This window comes from Melospiza georgiana, chromosome 18 (assembly GCF_028018845.1).
Source record: "Melospiza georgiana isolate bMelGeo1 chromosome 18, bMelGeo1.pri, whole genome shotgun sequence".
Taxonomy (NCBI): domain Eukaryota; kingdom Metazoa; phylum Chordata; class Aves; order Passeriformes; family Passerellidae; genus Melospiza; species Melospiza georgiana.
This window is the reverse complement of record NC_080447.1, coordinates 2,832,595-2,850,667: the sequence shown is the minus strand read 5'-3', so window position 1 is coordinate 2,850,667 and position 18,073 is coordinate 2,832,595. Positions and strand designations below refer to the sequence as shown.

The 18,073-nt window shown below is 45.4% G+C and overlaps 1 protein-coding gene across 1 annotated transcript in view; it reads left to right on the top strand.

Annotated features, from left to right (window-relative positions):
- KDM2B (lysine demethylase 2B) overlaps window positions 1-18,073 on the top strand; it is a 103,229-nt gene that overhangs the window by 62,009 nt on the left and 23,147 nt on the right. The window contains exon 12 of the mRNA XM_058037194.1: window positions 3,098-3,184. Coding sequence (XP_057893177.1) covers window positions 3,098-3,184 — 87 coding nt within the window. The remainder of the gene's footprint in view (window positions 1-3,097; window positions 3,185-18,073) is intronic.

The window sequence follows — 18,073 nt, the reverse complement described above, 5'->3', positions numbered from 1 at the left end:
TGATCGATGGAGTGCAGCAGCACAGGGGAGGCTTATTTGCAGAGAGGAACAGGCAGAGCAGGGCAGTTCTTCCCTCAGCCCAAACAGGGAATTCCATCCCTGGTGGTTGCAGCAGGGCTGGGGTGGGCTTGTGCATGAGGAAGAGGTCACTGTGATGTATCACCATTGTCCTCCTTGGTGTAGTTTGCACTCCACGTCACAGGACAGGTAAAGCTGGGCAGGCCTTGGATTGTGGCACACATGAAACCACTGCCAGGGATTCTCACCTGTGTGCAGCTTCTGATTTCTGCACAAAACGTTTCTGTGTGGTACCAGAGGATGGCAATTCCTCTGCTGCTGTTGGGGAACAGGATTGTGAGATCTGCCTCTTACTGATGCCACAGACCTTGCCCACTTCAGAGCAAAAACACTGCTGTCCTTCAGAAGGGCCTGTGGAAGTCCATTAGAGCAGAAGAAACTTGGTTTGAAGAACAGAGGTTGTCAAATATCTGCAACTCCTTGGCAGCAGGAGAAGATTCTTGTGCAAGACAGATGATATCTACTGAAATATGTTCTTACTTTTTCTTGCCAAGAAATCTTACCCCCTTCCCATTCTGATGACAGAAAAAAACCTCCCTCTACTGAATGCATTTCAGGGGAGTCATTCCTTGCTGTGCTTTTGAAATTAATGGCTAAGCTGAATTCTTATACAGTTAATCAGCTTCTTCCCTTCATACCTGCTGTTGTCACCACAGCCCTCAAGTGTAATGAATTGAGCCACCTTGTGCTGGAAGAGCATCACGTTGTTCCTCTAACTGGAGCCCTATGGCTTTTCTTTATCTTCTTTTTCTTGTTTTTAAGCAGGTGAACAAAACCCTGCCTCCCCCAGCCTGTTATGAGCTGACACTTGACTGCAGTGAGCCCAAGTGTGGCTGTGCTGTGCTCTGTGTGTGCTCTGTGCTGGGCTCTGTGCTGGGCTCTGTGCAGACAGCCCTTGTTTTCAGCTGCCTCACATGAGAAGCTGCCATCGTTTTGCATTTCTCCTTGGATAATATTTTCACCTGATACATATGATAACAAGAAACCTTCATAACCTTGCCAAGTTCTTGGAATATACTGTGCTTTCCATTGAACTCCGAGTCTCTGAGAGTTGTTAGTGGAAATGTTAAGATTTTCTGTCTTACAGGCTTTCAAACCTAAGAGTAGCAAAGTGAAAAGGGATTAATTTGTCCTTTGTTTATGGCTCTCAAGCTGCCTCCTTGTTCTGGAGAATTTTGGCTTTGCAATAAGAATACAAAAGAGCACTCAGTTTTAGGATTGAACTTGCAGAAAGTGGTCACAGCTCAGTTAATGCAGAGATCTCTCTCCAAATGAAAAGGACATGAGAAAAGAGGTTCTCACTTCACCTCAGCTTGGCCAGAGTTAATTTGCCAATGATTAAAAGTTGTTGGGTGTTGCACTGGCAGAGCAGGTACAATACAGACTCTGCATCACAGCCAGGTTGGGGCAAGCTGGGTTTTACCCCTCAGCTTTGCAAACCCCTGAGTGCAGCCACAGCAGCAGGCTGATGAAACTGGGCTTGTTGTGGCATTGCTTATTTTGGTCCCTGGTGCTGCTTCCAGCCTGACCAGCATCACCAGCCTTGCTGGGGAGCTGCTGTGTGCAGGAGCAGCTCTGTGCTGGGGCTGTGCTGTCTGCTGTAGCACAGCCTGGGGAATTGGGCTGAGTGGCACAGGTTGTCTGAGCTCTGGGGAGAGAGAGAGTCAGCCCCAGGGACACTGATCCAAACCCAGGCTCCTGGGGACTGGAACATGCCATCACACTCTGGGCTTTAGTTGGATGATTACAGATGAATTCCAAGTGCACTCCCTATTAAAACAATTACTGTATTTTAAGCTCTTTTTGTATAGTGTGTGAAATTACTAATTACTAGAGTGCTGCACTGGGGACTGACAGAGCCTGCTGCCTGTTGTTGGCTAATTAAGCTTTTTTCATATACTTGGGAACAGCACTGCTGAACTTCATTGTCTGGGGTCATCTCCTAAATATTCTGTTGAAGTAATTTCCAACCTGCAGTTCTCATTTGTTCTACTGGAGCTTCTTTATTTTTGGTCTTTAACCTGTTGGTGCTGATTTGACCTTCAGTTTTCAGCAGCACAGCAGGATCCTCCTTCTGACTCCTATTTTTTTTGTTTTCATTTCTTCCTTTTCAGCCACCTGAAGTCCAAAATTAAGAGTTTTGTAGCTAAATTAGTGAGCACGTAGGGAGTCACGGGAGGGGAGCGTGAACTGCTCCCAGCTGCACATGGAGTGTTTTACCAGCTCTGTGTTGGGTTACTGGTCATGGGAGTGATTCACAGTGGTGGAAGCTGTGTCAGCCTGTGCAACCCACTCACGAAATCTCTAGAACAGTGCATCAAAGAAAAGGGTTTGGTGGGGGCGGAAGGGAGGGGAGACCAATCTTTTTCCCTTAATGTTGTCCATTCAGATCCTTTCCTGGTGATCTCTCAGGAACCTGAATGCCTCAGCTGGTCACATAGAGGAACTGGATTCAGCAGCTCTGTCCTTCCCCCATCATGGGGGAAGGAAGGGCAGTGGGAGTGATGGTGCTCTTCGATTGCCCCGTGCAAAAAGATGAAAAGCTCCAGAGCACATTTTTATTCTTGGCTCACCGGAATGATCAGGCACCTGAGGATTGCTCCAGACTGCACACCTGATGCCTGTGATGGCTGAAATAACAGGGGCAGAGCCTCACTGCTTCTCAGGCCTTCTGTAGCCTTGATTAGGAGAGAAGGGTCAGAGGTGGAGTCAGCTGGGATTTAATGACCTGGATTTGAGGGAGAGAGGTGACAGTGGTAAGACACCGGTCTGGGACACACCAATAATAAAGAATTCTGTAACATTTGAGGTGATTGATGGCTGATTTTGCTGCCTGTTTTGCAAGAAGTTTCACATTTGGATGTTAATGAGAGGTGCTAGAGTTTCAGTGGGAATTGGAGGTTTGGAAGCAAAAGTAACTTGCAGAGATCTTGTCCTCTGCCATGAGAGCAGAGGCCTTTGCACTCCTGAGTTGGAGAAATGTTTCTCTGGTTAATAAAAGCCTTTTCATTTACAACAGAACATACTAAAGGAGCATGCTGACGATGACCAAAATCTTGCCATTTCGGGTGTCCCTGTGGTCAGCTGGCCCAAGAAGACCACAAAGGTAATGAGACACAATTCCTTACTAACCATTGTTGTGCCTGGCCTGGTGTTTATCTATAATCTGACTAAGTGCTGTGTATTATCTGTTGGCAGCTGCTAGCATTTTTAACACAAAATGTTTCTTTTAATGGTTTTATGATTAAGACTTGAAGCAAAACAAGAAAGTGCCTTAGCAGGGAGAAATCAGAGTTTCCATTTAAAAAGAATTTGAGCCTTACTTACCAGTATAAAACTCTGATATGTCTTGATCGCTTACTAATTATGGTTAAATCTAAAAATTTTGATGCATTTTGTATAAAATTAAATGATGTGTAAATGCTACAAATCAGTCACTTAGGGAACACTCCCAGCTGAACGAGAAGATGGTTTTTCTCTTACACTATGGGACTTCCTGAGTGCTCTGTACATGTGCCACTGTAGCTTTGAAGCATTGTTTTCTGTCCTTATATCCTAATTTTTCCTCCTATACATGGGAGTAATTCTTTTCACTTTGCAGGAGAACCAGGAGGTTTGCTTCGTTAGGGCTGATAGAGAATTTGAAATAATTACCGAAAGAACAATGTCAAAAGGCTGGTTGTTATTTATAACAGTGGTGTGTTTACCACACTGCAGTTATTCAGCATGCTGTAAAAGCAGCTTTGCTTATTTAGAAGATGTCTCATCGCTTCTATTTTTACTTTCATTTTTCACTGAATTACTTTTATAATCCATTATTTCTTTAGAAATGCTGAAGGGGTCGGTCAGCTTAAATCAGGCTTCGATCTGAAAATCTGTCGTTATTCCTGTAGATACCTTTCAGATAATTATCAGGGAAGATAATTCACTCACTTCTCACTTCTTGTGCTGGTGAACTTGGTGTGGCACGTGTAGCCATGAGAATTTGCTGTTTGCAGGTGGGAGGTAGGAGACCATGAACATGGAGCTGCCAGGGGAGAGTGGGGCAGGATGAGCACATCATGTTCCCTCTTGGTCCCTTTTTGGGTTTCAGCTCAGCATATTTCAGAGGAATTGGGTCTTGTTAAATACATATTTTCCTTTTAGCTTGTAATAAATCCATGGGAATATGATCTGTGTTTAAAACATTGGTTTAGAAACAGCAGTGGAAAACCTTGAGAAGCAGGTGTGGGATTCTGCACTCCTCTGTTTATGGCTGCTGCTCATGCCATGGTCAAGTATATTCTAGGCATTGGATAAAGCAAAATCTCTGTGACCAGAGAAAAGGTGGTGTGGGAAGCATGTAAGATAAAACTGAGGAACAACTGACTCCCTTTTGAGCTTGTGAGAGAAGGGAGGATCTGAGTGCTTTGAGGCTTTTATAAGCTTTGGCATTTGTTAATGTTCTTGTTCACTTTATTTTGGAACCTTGATAAATGCTTCATTTCTTCTATTTTATTTCTGTGTATTGGCAATGTAACTGCAACTGTAAAGGATTTGTAATTTTTGTGATTTAAATCTTACCCTTTTTTGCAAAATCCATCTTGCTGGCTGCAAGGGATTTTTTTTAAAGGTGTTTATTTTCCTTCTGCCTTTCTGAAAGCAAAAACATTCAGGAGGCATCATTCCCACTGGTATGACAATATCAAACATACCAGTTAATAACAAACACAAGGAAAACTTTCACAGATAGTCAGACTTTAGGTTGAAGTTTGGAAATAAACAAAAATTGATAGGAGAAAAAATACTTTCACCGTTCTCTTAATATTTGCCTTGCTTAATCTGTGATCAGTTTCTGTTATGTCTTATGTTTTAGTTCAAAGGTACACTTGCAGATAGGGCTGCACATTTCCCAAGGGAAATTTGTTGTGGTGCTTCTAATTGGCAAATGTCCTTGTCATCTTCCATGTTGCAGCTCTTTCCCTTCCTGGGAACAGAGGCCAAGGGAACAGGCTGGGAAGAGGCATCTTAGAGCTGAACCTTTGAGTTCCAAATGAAAATCTGTGGGAAAGACAATATAGGGGAGATTTGTCTAAAAGCAGTTTTAGTAGTTAAGCTTGGTTATTTCTCCTTTGTTCCCTGTAAGCCCTGATAATGAAATAGAAGATTTTACAGAGAAGAAAAACCCTTAGGGAGGGGGAAACTCCCTTGGAAAATGGATTGTAGCTTGTGGAGCAAGTCTCCATGGCCAGAAGATCCCACAAATGTTGAGCACAAGGCAGGGGAGTAAAATCTACTAGTAATTTTGCTTTCTGCAGTCTTGTAGTTTTTATGGGAGAAAGGGCAGCTAATTCCCAGTGCTCTCCTGAGATCCTCGTGTTCAGAGGGAGCAGGAGATCCAGCACAGCACAGTACTGCTACTGTGGGGCTGTGAGGAGACATTTTAGTTGGTATCAGCTTCCAGGGACAGCAGGATTGTCTGATTCCAAGGCATGAAAGAAAAGAAGGGAACTGAAATCCAGAAAGATGAAGCAGTACATGGAACAGAGTTACATCTCTCTTGCTTTCTCCCGAGAGAAGGCTCCAGAAGAGATTTAGAAAGACAAGAGCAGCAGATGGAGAAGGAAGAATAAAGCCAGCATTAAATGCCAAAACATTTCAAAGAAAATGGAAATTACTGTAAAGAAAGGAGGGGAAGAGACTAGAAATGGCAAGAGAGCAGGATTAGGAGAGAAGCAAGGACTGAAAAGGGATGGAGTGGGAAAAGCAAAGAGCAGAGGGAGAGAACCCTGATTAAAGTCAGGGAATAGGGACAGGGAGTGTCTGTGTAAGTAACCCAAGTTGGGGAAGGTCGAGCTTGGTTCCATTGACTTGTTTTGAAGGAATGTGCCTTTGGTAACCTGGATGATTTTTGAAGCACCAAATAATGTTTCCCTTTAAACCCAAGTCAGTTTCTTTCACGTGTTGTGTGACGTGAGCAGCGTGCACAGAGCTGCAGAATGCCTCTTGAAGCCTCTGACGTGCTGGGGTTTAAGGAAGAATTGTGTTCATTCACCTCAGATCCCACTCCAGAGAGGAGGAGCTGTCGTGGGCAGGACATTTCACCAAGTACAGGCAGAGCCGTCCGTCTGTCCTGGCCCTGCTCTGTCTGCCTTTCCCAAAGCACTTGGGGCTGCTGGTCACACTGCAGCTCCCTGACAGACAGAGAGCTTCTCTGGCAAGAGAAACAGAAGCAATGATCAGCAATGGGTTAGTGAGAGTTGGAATAACTGGGTGACATTTGATGATTTTGTGGTTAATACACAAAATGGGAGGCCGGGGTCTGCTCCTGTTCCCAGCTCTGCTGCAGCACCTTGTGTTGTGTGAGGTGAATGGCACATTCCTGCTCCCTGAGCTCTTCCTGGTGGAGATGGGGCTTCCCAGATGGGAGGTGAAATTAATGGTTATAAAGATCTCTTGCATCTTCAGTGAAAAGTTCTGTAGTAAAATGTAGGAACCATTATTGTTTTGTGGTAATAAGAGAGATGGAGTGTGATTCATAGACACCTCTTCAGATTATATTTACTCATCTTTATGGAGCTATTTTGAGTTGCTTGTACTTCTTATAATTTATTGATAATTATTTAGCACAATAATTACTCTCCTTTAAGCACCTTTTTTTCCCCCTTTGAAAACTCTATTTCAGTAGAAGCAAGAACCTGTATTTTTCTTTTAGCTGTACAGTAAGAGACAACAGTCCAGTGCCAGTGGTCTTAGGACATGTACAGGAATCCTAATTGAGGCCTGTTGATGGAATCAGGAATGTGGGGCTGGTGGATCTGTGAAAGCTGCTTGTCCTGTTGGCTGACAGTCCATGCCCCTCCAGGCAGGACATTCCCAGTGCTGCTGGTGCGGATGCAGCCGAGGATGTGCAGCCCCCATCCTGTTCCTGTGCTGGGGGCTGTGCAGCACTGGCCTCTCCTCCCTTGGTGCAGGGCTCAGAGTTATCTGGGGGGTTGCAGTCATGGATGATTAAAGTTACAAAAACCTCCAGGATCATCAAATCCACCCTTTGTCCAAATCCTGCTGTGCTGGGAAAAGCTCCATAGGGCACACTGCTTTCAAATGCTGGGTTCTTCAGCAGCTAAAGAAGAGCAAGGAATCATCCCTACCAACTTCCACCCCATCCCTGGGACAGGAACTTTTGGGTGGTGTGAACAGAGCCTAAACCTGATTTTCCACTGTGGCAACTCACAGCTGGTCAGTGGAGCAGGAAGCTGGTGCCTGCCAAGCCCAGGCTCCAAACCCATTCCCATGAGTTACTCAGCCCTGCAGTGCCAGAGTTCCCATTTATCTGCACAGGAATTAGGGATAGTATTTTATTTAGGGAACTCAGAATATGGCTTAAGCAGAAACCACGTTTTTCAAACCATTTCCTATTTCTGGGAGAAAACAGTCAACTCCAGCAGCATGCAATTACACTCTGTGGCAGTGCCTTCTGTTTTTATGTGATAGAGATCTTTAGTTGTCTATGAAGAGCAGCTATAAAGAACTAAAATATGTTTGGACTCTCCTGTTCTGTGAAGAGTTAGAAATGCAGACTGGGAGCTGGGTTCTCATCTCTCTTACCTGGCACAAAACTAAAGCCACTGCATTTGCAATGGGAGTGAGTGTCCAAATATATTTAGGACTGGCTGTGAGCAGGAGATGGAGCTGTAATTTTCAGGAGCTGGTTAACAGTGCTGCAATATGTGGCTGTTTCTCTGATGCCTGTTCATACTCTTTCTCCATGTAATTTTTACCTGTTGATTTAAAAAGAAGATAGCTGAGAAGTCTAATAAGGAAATGGTAATATTCCTATTTAACAGAGTACTATTAATTAGTAAAGGCCACAAACTGAAACTTTGATTGGATTATTGGTTTTTTTAACCACCAGTTTCCCTGCAATTGGCAGTGCAAATAATGTTCATAGCTCTGTATCAGGGCATGAGAACCAGGAAGAAAAAGTAATTATTGAAAAAAAAAAGGAAGGCATCTCTCAGGTTCTTTTTTATTGGATTGGGGTGGTCAAGGGTGGGCATCACATTGAAAGGGCCCTTCTGGGATGGCAGCATTTGATTTGTCATTAGTGAGTTCTGTCCTACAGCAGTTCAGTTTGTGCCCCATTATTTTTACTAGAAATCTTTTTGGAGAATTCTACACATCCATGGATCTGAAAAAGAAGGATTCACTCATATGAACTAATCTGTGAGAGGCAGAGCAAAAGGCTGATTCCTGGGGCTGAGGAAAGTCATGTTCCACCAGCCCAGGTCCTAGTGGCACTGTCCTGTTCCTGCTGCTGCTGTCACCACTGCTAAAGGAGTCTTGGGAACAAAGCAGGAATACAGAGATTCCCTTTGCTTATCTGCCTGTTAAGATGGAAGATGATATCTTCATATTTTCTGCTTAGTTTCCCTAGTAGAATTTTTTTCTCTCTGTGAATTTACCTAATAATTTGTGGAACCTGTTGATCTTTTTGATCTCCTCAGCATCCTGTGCCAGTGTCCCCTGCAGTTTAATAAAGCTCTGTGTAGATAAGTGCTTCCTTATGTTGTTTCAGATCTGTCCTTTAATATCATAAATACACTTCATGCCCTCTGTATCATGCATTCTGAGAAATTTGAATGAGGTCTGTGTTCATCTCTCTACTGTCAAGGATTTTTTTTTGCCCCATTACTGTGTTTCAGTATTTTTTCCTCTATTTCCAAGCTGAAAATCACAAGTCAGTTCGGTCTTTTCTGGTATAAAAACCATATATTTGAGCATTTTGTTTTTTACTTTATTCTAGTTCCATTCGTGGTAGTTTTGAGGTGAGGATGAATGGGGGACTCCACAACCATGTATATTCAAGGTGTGATATTGGAGAGCAGAGGCTGGCAGGACATGCCTGGTTCAGCATGGCCCAGCAGAGTTGTAGGGGGAGATGATTGTTGTGTGTGGACTTCAGGGAACATAATAATCAGGGCAGGAAAAGAGTTATTGAAGCTGATGGACAATGTTGGCATGGGAAGAAGTGAATATAAACATCCCAGAAATAGATTTAGGCTGGAAGTTAGATTTCAGATCATTGTTCACAGTCTGAAGCAAAGAGCACACAAGAAGAACAGTGGACAGCTGTGATGAAAAGGGTGGTAGATTTTTAGAATGAACCTGTATTTTAAATAATAAAATTCAGCAGGATTAGCCACCATCTCCAGATCTGGACCCCACAGATGTCCCTATGTATTTGCATATGTCTGCCACCATTTCCAGCAAGGAAACATTTTCCCTCTTTTTGGTGTTTCACCTTAAAAGTGCTGGGAAGAGAAGAAAATCTACCAGTTTTTAATAACAGAGCTCCTTTACTTATGGATTCAATTTTGTGTGACATTATGCATTGGATCAAAGCTAAGACATAGCAAGGAAATGGACTAAGAATCAGTGGACACAATAAATTCAATTATATGCAAAAATTAGGGGGTAGAGCATAAAATGGAGTGTTTTGATTAACTTGAAACCAGTGTGATTTTCCAGAAGTGTTGAGCATTGTTTTATATCAGGAATTCTTTCAGCTGAGGGGGAGAGGTGTGAGGTGGACAAAGAACATTCCTGAAAACCTTTGAATAAGTGCTTCCAGTTTTTACTTGCTTGCTTACTAAGAATTCCTGCCATAGCTATCGTTGGGCCAGCTCCACCCAGAGCAGCAGGAGCAGTGAGGGACTCGTTACAGCAATTAGTGTTTTAACCAGAGTGGTGTCTGAAACAGATCTGAGCATGTAGAAATGGCACAACATCAAACCAGCATCAGCTTCAGGAGCCTGCCCGGGGCTACCACCAGGAAAGCAACATTCCATGCAGCAGCAGTGGGAAAACTCTGCCAGATTCCCTAGGACAGGCCAGTTCCATGGAGATCTGCTCAGGGAACTTCCTGTGGGAATACAAATGTATTAGAAAGCACATACTGATAATTAAAAACAAGCACTTAAGAATTAAAGTAAAAATCGAGAATATCTGGTGTTAGAAAAAGCTTGGAAAGGATAAAAAAGATAAAGGCTGATAAGACAGCAAAACAATCCTGTGTAAATTGTTGTGTGATGTATTTACTGGTTGAGATTCTGGGTAAGTTGTTGTATGGTGTATTTTTCTGGTTGAAATTCAAATAAGTTTTCCATCAGTCATTCCAAGTGGTGCAGGAGCAAAGAGGAGATTTAAACTGTCACATTTCATTCTTGCCAGGCACCAGCTTAAAGGTGTTTGAAATGATCCCACACAGCAGAGCCTGAACTCTGTTTGGTGTCAACAACAGTTTTAAATGCCAGTAGTCTACAAGGAGATTTGCATATACAAATATGTGTGTATTGTGAATCCTTTTTGTTGATAAAAAGTCCTGATTATAAAGTTCATAATCTACTGCAAATCAGGCATTTCTTCATAGTTATCAGATGCTAATAATTACTTTTCTCCCAGAAAATAGCACAAGTACAAAAGAAAAGGAGGATTTAAATCAATTTAAATTTGTTTTTCTCTTTACTGATTTTAATTGTGATTGGAATCAGTGATTTAAATAATTTTGAATAATTTGTGTTCTTTTACACTGTAGAATAGTAGATGCCATGTGGTAGGAGAGAGATGAAATACATTCAAGAAAAATACCCCAGTTCTGGCTCCTGACAAATCTATTAAGACACAAAACCCCATAGTTGATGTTCAGGGGATATTTTTTTAAGGGAATTCCACAGTAGCTGTACACATATGGAACTAAGGCCTTCCCCTGCTAAGTACACGTAGAGGCAGGAAAAAAACCTGATGCACCAGAACCAAAGGTTTCTCGAGGTACAGTGCCAAGGAGGGGAAGCTGCTGAAGCTGCTGGGAGTTCCTGTCAAGGCTCTGCTTTCCCAGAGCAGCACTGCCCAGCAAGGCAGCAGCTCCTTGCCCGACCTGTTTATTTTTCTGAGTGCTGTTTCAGTCTCTTACACACATCAGTCCTGCAGACAGATTCATTTGTGCAGTGACTCGGTGCAGACCTGAGCAGTTCCAGGGTCTGGTGGATGTGGATCCAACTGAATCTGCCATGGGGGGCTGGGACAAGATGGTCTTGAAGGTCCCTTCCAGCCCACTCCACTCCGTGACTCTACAAAGGAGCTCCACTGCCTATTGCCTCAGTATTTTTCTAACACCTTTGCCTGGTGACTTGACAGATTATTTCTCACCTCAAGAGGCTGTACTTGAAATATTGTGTCCCTTCAGGGAGTAATTATAAATAGCAAGGACTTGAATGAGCACCTTCTTAATCTTCCATCTTTGACTTAATATTTTCACTTCTTATCAACTCTCAGCCACTTGCTTTGAAATCTGACCAATGCCTTTATGTGATTAATACATCAAACAGGTAAATTAGAGCCATTTTGACTCTGACTAGAAATCTAAATGGATTGGAAAAAAAAATGAACAGACATTTCTGTTTTCCAACTGTTGTGCTCCAGGTATGATACAAGAAGATTTATGTACTCCTCCCCATTGTCATTCTTCTACCACAGACACGAATATTCAGTAATATGAATTTTTCCCAACTATGCCTTGACTACCATTTTTCAAGACAGAAGCTTTCTCTTTATTTCATGACAGTATAAGTGCTGATGAAAACTACTGTAGTCTTAAGACCTTTTCCTTAGATAGTCTGTGTGAAGTGAGTTGACAGATCTCAGATTTTATCCCCAGGAGCCTGGCCTACGTTTATGGCTGAGCTGGCCAACAGAAGCTAAGGTTTGAACCTGGTTTAAGACTCCCAACATCCTTTTGCTCTCCACCACCTCGACATCAAAGCAATCCAAGCTTTGAGTACGTATCTGAAAGGGAATAGTTTTGTTTCTGGACCAAGCACATTGGCAGAGCAGTGGGAAAGGCGTTTGTCATTGCAAGTACAGGCCGTGCAATTCTGGACATTAATCCTGTGTGCACTTTTCAGAACAAAATGGAATTGTATGTTCTGTCCCCAAGAAGATGGCTTCCTCTTAGTTCCACAGCACATTGAAATGAAAGTGTGCTGAGAATATAAATGAGGGCTTGTTTCAACTTCTGGACTTTCTGCAGGCACCAGTGGACCAGATAGAAGAGGGACAGCAATGCTCTCCTTTTTGAAAATAATAAATACAACAAAATATATGGGTACATTCCAGTAAAAGCTGTGAGTCTTAGCCTGGTGTGGTTTAGTTGTTAGTCCTGGATGTTACCCCACAGATCCAAGTCAAGTTTGTAGGTGAGAACAATGAGCAATGAGCCCTCACAAGCAAACTGTACTTGAGCTTTTCCTTTGCTCAGCATGTGTTTGGGTTTGGTCTCTGGATTTTCAGGCTGCTGCCCACACGTTGGACACAGCTGACTCTCCCAGCGTGCTGTGCTGTGTGTCAGAGCACACTGAGCCTCTTGCAGGAAAGCAGGTTTCCTATTCCGGTTAATCCACTCTTTCACATCTATTTGCATGTTCCTCCACAGCATGGCACTCACTGCTTATCTTCTTAGGAACCTCCTTCTCTAGCTTTTGCATTTGCTGACAGAACATGGCTCTTGGAGACACAAACTGTGCTGTGGAAATGCTTTGTGCCATTAGGCTCTGTGGAAGAAGGAAGCATGGCAGGATTTCCCCCATTTCCTAGGGGATAGTCCCAGTCATGTCATGGCTCTTCCTGCAGAGAAGAGTCTGTCTTGTGTGATAGATGAAGTCCATGTTTCACCATTCTGCAGTCTTACTTATTACTTTTTAAGATGCCAGGGTGTTGGGGTTTGGGGAGGGTTGTTTGGGTTTTAAGGGTTATGAGTGAGGAGTTCCTGTCAGCAGGGTTTGCTGGGCTCTTGTTCGGCTGCTGCTCCTCTGCTGCAGGGGCCCAGGCTGTGTCTTCCAGCAGGGTTTGTACAGCCCTTGCTGCCTTGGGTTCTCCTGGAACAGTGCTGGACGCTGCTTAGGGAACTATGAGCAGTAGCATTGCATGGAGGGAGCAGTCAATATTATTTCATCTTGCTTTACTTTATTTGATTTAAAGTTGATCAATCAGACTCTATTGAAAAGATTGTGACAGATACTCAGTGCATCTGATGACAACTCTTATGTCATAGTTCAGATGAAGTAGATGGGAAGTAGTGAGATTGTGGATATTTAGGCTGTCAGACTGTCACTGCTAGTGTTGAGAATACACCTGAAATATTGGTTAAAACTCTTGAGAAAAGTGTCATGAAATTTGCCCAGGCCCAACAGTTAAGATCATATTTCATGTGAATGGACACTTACACCGAAACAATGAACCTTAGAAAGCTACTAGGTAACTCTTTTATTCTGATACAGGTCAATAATTGTGATTCATAAACATCTCCGTGGGTTTCCTTTCCAAAACTGTATGTGCTGGCCTGCAAAAAGCAGCAGCAGCTCAAATCACTTCTTTTTTCAAGGACTTGCATATCAACCAACTTGAGATCTAATTGTTCCTGTGTAAATATTTTTTCTAATACCAGCTAAATATAATACTCTGTAAAGATGCATAAAAAGTTTCAAGGGAAGCTTAAATCAAAAGTGTGTTTGTGCCACATAAAAAACCTTTATTTCACTTCATTATTGAGCATCATAAACTCCAGTGTGTAATAGGAAAACACAGATCCTGTTCAGGGCTGGCAGCAGCAGCTGCAATCTGTTGGTACAGGAGATGCTCAGGAGTGAGTGAGTACAGCACAGGGGTTGTAGTTGTCCTCCCCCAGCTTGGTTTTACTACTTAAGGATATTTGCATGAGAATAAAATCTGGTTCTTTGGCACTCATCTGCTCCTGCTGTTTATTCTTCGCTTGAGGTTATTGTCTCAGTTTGTGACAACATAATTGGTTTCTGTGGAGAAGATTATGATATTGATGAGACTTATATATGACTTCAGGTGAGGTGCAATCAAAGCAACAGTTCAAAATAGAAGGTGCTGTCTGTTTTCATGCAGTTTTCACTATGGCTCATTCAGCAGCGTAATTAAGGATGTTATTTATTACTGAACTGTATCACACTAAGCTGAAGTAGGGACACAGTTCTGCCACTGCAGGCAGGACTGGGGTCACTGCTGCTTATTTTGTGTTCTAAACTGTTGTAAACTCCACCAGGCTGGGCAACTAGATGCTGTTCACACAAGGGTTGCTCACTATTTGTTGTAATTTAGTGTTCTCTAGTGCAGACAAGCTGAAAGAATTGAGCTGGAAAATGCTCTCTTAATAGTTCCTTCTGTGTATTAAATATTCCTTTGAATGGTTAGCTGCTCTTGTACAGGATAACTTTTTTGAGAGCAATTATAATCAGAAACAATTATTTTATTGTGCTGTTTCCCCCTTTCTGATTCCCAATTTGCTATTTTATATCATACCCTATCCCATTTTTTTAAACACCATCTCGGCAAAGTTTACCTAGGGTTTGGAAATCATTCCAAGATCTGGGCATGTGAGAGCTGTCTGTCCTAACCCTGGCTCTGTAATTAGAGCTCTCTTGTCACTTGTGCTGCTGCAAGGGCAGCGTGGCCGTGCTGTGGGATGCACTGGGAAGGACCTGCTGCAGCCAGGAGAGGCCAATGCCAGCATCAGGAGTGCTGGAATGTGCTGCACATTGAGAGGAGGAGGATGATCTCTGTCATGATTTAATTTGCTGTGAGTGACATTTTGCCGTGGTGTGACTGGTGGATTGTCCTTGGGGGATGTCACAAGTTATTTTTTTCTCCCGCCTGGATTACGGAGCCAAAAGGCCGGAGGGACAGACGGGTGTGAGCCAGGTTAGAGGGAGCCTTGCAGGGAACTGGGCTAGTGGAGACTTGGTCTGCCCGGGGGCAGGTGTGGGACCAGCATTTTCCTTCCGGATGTCACCTGCCCTTCTCCTGCTGCTGCTGCAGGCCAGGTGTATTGTGGCTCCGCAAACACGGCTGGAGCCACGTTCTTGCTCGTGCTTGAAAACATTGTAGGCCTGTCATGAGGTGCATCCCCCCCCTTCCTCTCTCCTCCAGAAAACATTGGATTCTGATATTACCTTGTGATTCTGAAAGCCAAGGCCTTAGGCACATGCCTTTCGTGCCTCAGCTTTCGTCTGCTCCTGCTCCCGGTTGTGTAGGAGCACAATGGGGGAAGAGAGAAACCTGAGGAGTCAGAGGCTGAGCACATCCTGGGAGCCCCTTCACGTGTTGTGAGTAAATGCTTTGCTCCCAGCATGGTGGATGAGCAGGATGGGGAGAACACCATCACCTACCCATCATTTGAGTTTGAGTTGGCAAGGACGGGAGTACAGCGCTCAATGGATATTTAATGTACTGAAAATAAGGAAGGGGCATAATTACACGATTCACATGGCTTCATCAGCAATTGCCTGTAAATATGTGTTTTAAGTTTGACTTTGTTACTTAAACTTGAGGGACCAGGCTCGGTGTGGATCCTGGTGTCACAAGGGCTGTGTTCCTGCTTGCTCCCGTGCCAGCTCTTGCCTGTTGCTGCCTCTTCTGAACTACCCAAAGTGGTTGTGCCGTGTGGTAATTCAGACCAGGGAACCGAGCTGAAACTAGTTTGGCAAAAATCCTGATGCAAGGACCATTAGATGTGCTTCTTTATGGCTTCTTGGTTGCTCAGCACATGCAAATATTTAATCTCATGTTTAATTCTGTGTTGTGGGCGTAGGAGCCGGAGGCAAAATCCTAACAACTTGAGTGGAATCGGGATTTCCCCTGAAAGCAGGCCTATAAATCCAATGGGAAATTTAAATCTCCAGCACTCATACAGGCCTGTGACCCTCAAGCTGTGGAGGGCCAAGGCAGTGTCCATGTGGAGGTGCTGGCCCCGGGATCTTTGGATCCAGAACAGGTCCCCAGGTGACCGATGTGTACCATGTCACACTGGGGTTTCATTGTGGAACCCCAGCAGCGGGGCAGGATGATCAGAGCACGGCTGGAAATGGTTCCTCGGAGCAAGTCAGAGAGGGGGTGCCTGCACAAGGAGCAGCAGCGTGAGGCCAGATGCGAGCAGCTCCACCAGCCGGGTCGCCTCATCTTATCCCAGCGCTGGTTCTGCTGCTTGCAATCTGGAAGTTTGCTCGGTGCCTTCCTCCTGCCGAGGGATGGAGGTTCCGCGCCGCGGGAGGGGAGCGGGCAGGTAGCGCGGTGCAGGGTGTGTGTGTGTCTGTGTGTGCGGTGTCTGTGTGTCTGTGTGTGTGTCTGTGCGCGTCTCCTTTGTCTGAGCAGCCCGAGCAGCGCCGAGCGCCCCGCGGGCGGCCGCGCATCCTCCCCGCCCAGCGCCGCTCGGCACACCCGAGCCTCGGCCCGCCCCCGCCGGCCCTCGGCACATCGCGGGGCTCGTTACCGCCGGGGGACCGACTGCCGGCCGGGCGGCCGAGCCCCCGGTCCCCGGCCGCGCCGTGTGCGGGGGGCGGCCGCGGTGCCCCGGCCGCGCGGTGCCCGCTGTCCCCGCAGGCCGGCGGTGTGGAAGCGGCCCGCGATTGGCCGTGCCGGCAGGGCCAGCCCCTTCCTGGCTGCCTGGCATGAATATGCACGGCCCCCCTTCCTCCTCCTCCTCCTCCTGCATGTGTGTGTGTGTGTGCGGGGAGCGGGGCTCCGCCAGCAGCGCCGCTCCAGCCATGTCAGCTCGGCTCCGCCTGGGCCCACCATGAGCCATGGCCATGTCTGCGAGCGCCGACGAGGAGGACTACGAGTCGGAGCCGGAGCCCGAGCCGGGGCCGGGGCCCGAGCTGGGGCCGGAGCAGGTCCGGGGCGGGCGGCGAAGTTTGCAGCGGGAAGGGAGGGGAGGAGGCCGGGCCGGGCAGCGCCGCGCCGGCCGCGGGGACGGGAACAATGTGGGGTCGGGAGCGGCCCCGGGGCAGCGCCGCCCGCCCAGGGACCGCGCCGGGCGGGGCCGCGGAGCCTCCGCGGGGCCGGCCCGGGGCGCTCGGCCTCGCCCGCCGCGGGCGCCCCGGGCACCGCGAGTTCGGCACCTCCCAGGGCCCCGAACGCGCCGCGAGCCGTGGCTGTTGCCTCTCGGGGGCTGCCCTGTCCGCGGCAGAATTGTTATTTTTTTTCCTATTAAGATTCCTCAAATAGCTGAGAGGGCTGCGGGACTTGGGGGAGAGTCTGATGCTGAGCCTGGCTACCTTGTCTTCGTTTGATTTATAGCCAAAGCCTCCTTTCCATTCCCAGGGACGAGAGATGTAGAAGAAAGAGAAGGATGTGTGCTGGAATGAAAAGAGAACTTTTATTAATACTTGCAGGGTTTATTCTCTGAAGGCTTTTTTTAATTTTTTTTTTCCTGTGGGGGAAGGAGAATAAACTTCTTGAATTTATGAAGTAATCTGTGAAAAATAATCCAGAACATATGTTCTAGATTGCGTATTTTACTCTCTAAGAACTGCCTAAGCAATTAAAAATGCACCAGGAATAGTATTAAACATGTGTATGTAATTTAAACATAAACTTGATAGTTTTGTTCTTAACTCGAGGTGTTTCGCTCTTTAAAATAGCCTGATATTGTCTTTTTAGAGACAAGTTTCTATGTAGTCCAGGTGTTGAGACGATCTTCCAAAACCCATCTTGTTTTGAGCAACTTGACGTTGTTTTGGTTCAGAATTGCGCGTAGGAAACAGGGTCGGAAAGGAATTTGGGGTGGTGGGGAGCCTTGGGTGCTCCCCAGGCATGGCAGAGCTGATGCAGGAACCTTGGGGGGCACAGCGTACTGTACTGGTCAGCGTCAGCCCAAGAGCCTGAGCTGAGGTTTGCATGAGTAACTTTATTAAGCCTTTACTTAATTCTGAGTATTGTGTCAATGTGCAGGCCTGTGCTGCTTTTGAGTTCACTGCTGTGCTCACACACATAGTAGTTAAATATCCCAGTCCTTTTCTTAAATTTTTTCTCATGCCAGGCCTTTTCCATTTGTGTCTGTGTCTTGGTGCAATCACTGCACACTTTTTAAAAAGAGCTAATGGTTGGGAGAGCAGATTGGTCTCAGCTGTATTGTACCAGCTGTTAAATTGTTGCTTGG